At 46.0% G+C, this 6,182-nt stretch overlaps 2 protein-coding genes across 2 annotated transcripts in view; both read right to left on the bottom strand.

Moving 5' to 3' along the window:
- The window catches only part of BRWD1 (bromodomain and WD repeat domain containing 1), a 197,519-nt gene extending 192,437 nt beyond the window's left edge, over positions 1-5,082 (bottom strand). The window contains exons 1-3 of the mRNA XM_006870863.1: positions 5,017-5,082; positions 4,840-4,869; positions 4,634-4,693 (exon numbers count right to left, since the gene is read on the bottom strand). The gene's annotated coding sequence lies outside the window, so the exon portion shown is untranslated. The remainder of the gene's footprint in view (positions 1-4,633; positions 4,694-4,839; positions 4,870-5,016) is intronic.
- The window catches only part of LOC102811804 (bromodomain and WD repeat-containing protein 1-like), a 29,617-nt gene extending 24,352 nt beyond the window's left edge, over positions 1-5,265 (bottom strand). The window contains exons 1-4 of the mRNA XM_006870842.1: positions 5,217-5,265; positions 5,017-5,075; positions 4,840-4,869; positions 4,634-4,693 (exon numbers count right to left, since the gene is read on the bottom strand). Coding sequence (XP_006870904.1) covers positions 4,634-4,693; positions 4,840-4,869; positions 5,017-5,075; positions 5,217-5,265 — 198 coding nt within the window. The remainder of the gene's footprint in view (positions 1-4,633; positions 4,694-4,839; positions 4,870-5,016; positions 5,076-5,216) is intronic.
- Positions 5,266-6,182: the final 917 nt, after the last annotated feature.

The raw sequence follows: 6,182 nt of genomic DNA, 5'->3' as shown, positions 1-6,182 counted from the left end.
GGACAAGGACATAGCCACAGAGTGAAGCATCCAGCTGATATGAAGTGTGAGGGGAGAAGCTCAAGAACACCAAACTTGCAGACAGTACCCATTTGACCTAGCCTTGAAGGCTTGTTCATCAGAATTCAACTAGAGGGAGATTACCAAAAAAAAATTTTTTGATAAAGAAAACAAGGGTAAATTGCTACAATTTGAGGAACCTGACCTATAGCCATAGAGGTAGTTTTAACTCTAAATACCAATAGAGAAGGAAAGAGTCTTAACATCAAGGATCAACGCTATCCCCTCTGTACACAGGGTAGATAGGGAACGGGCAACTTAGACACTGGCTGTCTAAAGTGAAGAGGTAATTAAGGCACAAAGTGACTGGCTTACAAAGTTTCAAGAGGGAGTTTAGTTTAAGTGTGTGTGGGGAGAGAAAGAGTGCCTACTAATGGTTTTCATCTTGTCTGGATGGGTCTGGTGAAAAGAGACAGGGATAAGATTCATATGATTCAATAGTGAGTAATTGTTATGATGACTAATTGCACCTGTCTCAATTGTAAAGGTATTAGTTTTCTAATGAAAACAGGAGAGTAGTTAATCTTACAGTTCAGAAACAGAGGACCCTAGGACCATCAGGGGAGAAGAGCACAAGCACAGTATGTGACCTTATCCAGAGAAGCAACAACACCAAAGACAGAGGCAGAGATGGGGAAATGGAGAGATGGAGCAGCTGAAGACCCTGGAGTCATGAGAAGAAAGGGACTAAGAGCTGGTGGTCATCAGGAGGCAGACTTGCAAAATATGCCCTTTAGAGATGTAAATTATTATATATGCCTGAGTGTTTTGTTTTGTTTTGAAAAGCTAAAATGAATAGAGAGAAATACTGTTAACTGATGGTACATGGAGACATGGAGGGGATTATACTCATTGGTAATGAAACAAGGTGTATGATTTGTTGAACGTAAAACTGATGACCTGCCCTGTAAACTTTCACTCAATCCACAATAAAAACCTTAAATGTACATACAGATATATTATAACTCTAATATATAGAAGTTTAATATATATTATAACCTTAATATATAATACAATACATCGTGTAATTTCTTGACTGCTGCTTTCATGAGCGATAGTAGATCTAAGCAAAATAATGTCTTCGACAACTTCAAAAAAAAAAAAAATCAGTAGAGTCCAGGAACAGAGGGCCGTAGGAGAGCACAAGTGAAATGTGGGACCCTATCCAGAGAAGCAGTGACACCAGAGATGGAGGCAGAGATGGGGACATGGAGAGAGGGAGCAGCTAAGAACTCTAGATTCATGGAAAGTGAGGGACTGAAAGCTGGTGGCCAGGAGGCAGACTTGCAGAATGTGTCCTTTGGTTGTTTAAATGATTATATATTCTTGTTTTTGTGTACGTCCACAAAAAATCAGAGGGAATAGAAGCAAATACTGTTGAATGATGATGCAGAGAAGATTGTAATCACTGCAATGAAACAATGAGTATAAAGCCGATGTTTTCCCAAGTAAACTATCACTCAATTCACAATGAAAATTCAAAAGAAGAGAAGATTCAGGATGATGGTGATAGAATTTTGATTCAATTGTGACTAATTACTAACAGGATTCATTGTGATTGTCACAACTGTAATTATTTAAGCTGTGTTACTAAAAGGGGCGAGGAATTAATCTTTCATTTCAGGAACAGATGATCCCAGGACCAACAAGGAATAGCATGAGTAGAATGTGAGATCCGACCTAGAAAAGCACCAACAGCAAGTATGGTGGCAAAGGCGGCGACAATGAGCAACAGACCAGCTACAGGATCAAGGTCCACAGACTGAGTAAGGCTGTATGCCTACAGGTAGGTGGCTGGCTTGCAGAATATGCCTTTGGACATTTAATTTTTTTTGTTTTATATGTATACATAAAATATTTTTGCCGTGTTCATTTGTTAAACATAAAATGTAAATGGGGAGCTACCAGGAGGAAGTAGGAAAACTTCTGTTGCAGGAAGGGGATTGTAATTTCTGAGATAAAACAAAGTGTATAACTTGAATGTAAAGCTGGTGATCTGATCTGCAAACCTCTACTCAATTTTAAAAAGTTTAAAAGAAAAAACAACCAGCAGATTCACATGTAAACTGTTCAAAATAAAGAGAGATTTAAGAGGCAATCAGTGCAATGCACAGACCTTGGCTAATGCTTGATTTAAATTAAAAGACACATGGGGAACAAGGGGCATTCTGAGTATTGACTAAAGATACATACATACACACACTCACCCATCTACATGCTTACCTTGGTTCCACACTATCACAGTAAAATGAATACCAGAATAAAGAAAGTAACATAATCTTGATTGTCTCCCAATGCATATGAGTTTACACTATACTATAACATTCTACACACTCTACACTCTACACTACTCTATTGAAGGAGCTCTGGTAGCATAGTGGTTACGAACCAGGCTATGAAACACAAAGTCTGCAGTTCAAATCCACCAGCTGCTCCCTGGGAGAAAGACGAGGCTTTCTGCTCCCAGAAAGATTTATAAGCCTCGGAAACCCTGTACAGGGTCACTATGAGTCAGAACCGACTCCATGGCACATAACCACCACCAAACAAACTCTCAGGAGCTCTGCTAGCCTAGTGGTTACAAATCGGGCTATGAACCTTAAGATCAGCAATTCGAAACTACCAGCCGCTCTGTGAGAAAAAGATGAGGCTTTCTGCTCCTGTAAAGATTTATAAGCCTCAGAAACCCAGTACAGGGTCACTATGGGTCAGAACCGGCTCGACAGCACTTAACAAGTACAACAACAAATTCTGGAGTCCTGCTGTGGGTTAATGTGTCAGACTGCAAAGCCATCTGAACTGCAAGGTCGGCGCTTCAAGCCCACAAGCTACTCCTTGAAAACTCTATATAGGGTTGCTATGGGTAGGAACTGACTCGACAGTACTTCACAACAACAATACAAACTCTGGTAGCATTGTGGTTATGAATCAGGCTGCGAACCTCAAGGTCAGCAGTTCGAAACTACCAGCTGTTCCATGGGAGAAAGATTTATAGCCTTGGAAACCCTGTACATGATCGCTATAAGTCATAACCCACTCCATGACACATAACAACCACCACCACCACCACCAAACAAGTGAAAGGAGTCCTGGTGTGGCACTGTGGGCTAATCCGTCAGACTACACAGTCGTTTGAACTGCAAGGTCAATGGTTTAAGCTCACCATATGTTCCTTGGAAACCCTATACAGGGTAGCTATGGGTCAGAATCAACTCAACAGCACTTAACAAGTGAAAGAGCACAAGGAATAAAAACTGTAATGCACATTACAAAACCAAACCCACTACCAACAAGAGTTGATTTCTACTCATAGCGACCTTAATGTTGTTTTTGTGCTGGCAAGTCGATTCCGACCCATAGCTACCCTGTATAGGGTTTCCGAGGAATAAAACTGCTCCTTTGGCAAAAGAGCAAATCTTTATAGAGCAGAAAGCCTCATCTTTCTCCCCGGACGGCTGGTAGATGGGTTCAACCTCGACCTTACAGCTAGCAGTTTAACGTTTAACTCACTTTGCCACAAGGTCTCCTTCCATTACTGTTAAGTTCAGACTCACAGCAACCCGGCCCAGGGATTCCCGAGAACAAGCGGCTCGTGGATCTGAACCAATAAACACTGCGGATAGCAGCCCAGTGTTTATTCTACATTGCCACACCAGGACTCTTATTACATCTACATTAATGTAGATGCAAAATATAAAGTTAAAAATCTATATACTTATGCCTGATATGTTCAACAAGATCAGTGTAACAGCATACTAAGATAAAGCTTTCTATGACATTTAACAAGCAACTCTAGTGGCATAGTGTTTATGAATCAGGCTGCTAACATTAAGTTCAGCAGGTCGCAACTACCAGCCATTTCTATGAGAGAAAGATGAGGCTTTCTGCTCCCGTAAAAATGTACTGCCTCAGAAACCCTATACAGGGTCGCAGCGACTCCAAAGCACACCACTACCACCACCACGGTATTTAACAAACGTACTGCTCGGACATTTACAGCGGCAACAGTTATCCAAAGAGTGACATGTTCTCAAAGCAACAATATTCTGACTACGCAGCTAGGGGAAGGGGGTGGGGGGCAAAATGCTAAAGAGAAACTCTTCCCAACCTTCAGGGATTTTATTCCAAGGGAACAAGTGGTCGAAAGACCTGGGCGGGGCGAAAAGAAGGAAGACCAATCAGAGCCAGATTTACAAGTCCGCTTAAAAAGAAGGCACAGATGAAACCACCTCACTGAATGGCTGTGCCGGGCGCGCACGCGCACACACACCAGCCGCACCAGGGGTAGCAAGCAGCACCTGGAGACCCACCCCCCGCAGTTAAGACGTTTCCCACATCGTTGCTGTTGCTGCTGCTGCCACCGCCGCCCACCACCACCCCTTACCCCCGGAAGACCGTTTCCTGCCCAAACCAACCCGGTCCCATGGAAACGGCGAACCCCGACCTAGTGGGGAGCAGTAGCGCCGGCTCCCAGCCGCCCCCTCACACGGCCGCTTCCGAAAGCGGCGTAAACATTGTAGCACGAACGCGTGAGCCCACGGGGGCGGGGAACGGAGAAGGACAAAAGTCTCACCAATTCCTCGTAGCTCCTGTTGTGCTCATTGCCCTCCCAATCCAGCCTCTTCGGCAACAACTGAAAGACACGAAAGGCACACGCGTGACTAGCGCTCCGACGGGGGCGCACCCGGGGGCGGGGGAGCAGGCGGCAGCACTCGGGGGGCCGGCTCGGGAGGAGGGGAGGCGACGGGGTGGGCGCGCGGAGGACGGAGAGGCACAGACCTGATACTGCTCCAGCTCCTGCACCAGCACCTGCAGCCGAGAAGACGCGCAGTTAGGGCTGGACCCGGGACGCGCCCCCACTCCATCCAACGCCCGCCACCCGCCAAACCCGGCGGCGACTGCGGGGCCGGAAAGCCCGAGGTCGCCGCCGCCGCAGACCGCGGGGCCCGCACTCACCTGGGCCGCTCTCCGACACGGGCCCGCCGATAGGTACCGGGCGATGAGGAAGTACAGCTCTGCGGGAAGACGGGGAAGCCGGGTCAAGACCGGGACCGGTGGGAGAGGAGGGGGGCGTCACCGGGGAGCCGGGGCCGCCGGCCGAGCCGAGGCGGGGGACGCCGCGGGAGAGGCGCTGCCGGCGCCGCCCAGCGTCTTACCTGACTCGATAAGGGGCACCGGGCGTCGGGCGGGAGAGGGCTCCTCCATGGCCGCGCGAGGGCGGGAGGCGGGAGCGTGCTAGCGAAGTGTGTAGGCCCCGCCGAGGCCTGACCGGGCCGGCGTCCCTCTACCTCAAGCGCGCCGCCGCTGCCCCCGCCATGCCATGCGCGCCGCCAGCGTCCGACCGATCAATGTATCTTTCATTGTGCCAGTACGAAGCAGTTTTGACGACTGTAACCATGTAATAAATTTGGAAGTTGGGGAATGAGAGGTTTCCAACCTTATTCTTCTTAAGCAGTGCTTTGCTTGTCCTGGGTCTCTTTCCTTTCTATAAAAAGTTTGTCATTGTTTTTTCCATCTCGTTGATGGAATCTGGATTGAGATTGTATTATATATGTAAATTGTTTGGGGCGGTTTTGACATTTTTGCAATGTTAAGTCTTCCTATCCAGGAGCATGATACATTCTTCCATTTTTGTAGGTTTCTTTTAGTTCTTGTAGTAGTGTTTTGTAGTTTTCTTTTCATAAGTCCTTCATTTCTCTGGTTACACTTATTCCTAGATATTTCATCCTTTGTGAACCGATTGTAAATGATATTGCTTTCCAAATATCCTTTTCAGTGCTGTTGTTTTTGACATCAAGGAATCCAACTGATTTGTGTATGTTGATCTTCTATCCTGCCACTTTCTTGAATCTTCTAATGAGGTCTAGTAGTTTTTTCACTGGGTCTTTGGGGTTTTCTATGTATCAGATCTTATAGTCTGCAAATAGCTAGAGTTTTACTTCCTCTTTTCCTATCTGGATGTCTTTAATTTCCCTGTCTTGCCATATAGCGCTTGTTAAGACTTCCAGCAGAATATTGAATAGGAGTGGTGACAAAGGGCATCCTTGTCGGGTTCCTGTTCACAGAGGGAAGGCTTTCAGTTTTTCTCCATTGAGAGCAATGTAGGCTATTAGTTTTTTATA

The sequence above is a fragment of the Chrysochloris asiatica genome, unplaced genomic scaffold, assembly GCF_000296735.1.
Source record: "Chrysochloris asiatica unplaced genomic scaffold, ChrAsi1.0 scaffold00154, whole genome shotgun sequence".
NCBI classification, from domain to species: domain Eukaryota; kingdom Metazoa; phylum Chordata; class Mammalia; order Afrosoricida; family Chrysochloridae; genus Chrysochloris; species Chrysochloris asiatica.
Note: the sequence above shows the minus strand (reverse complement) of the source record. Positions and strands in the feature narration are given on the sequence as shown.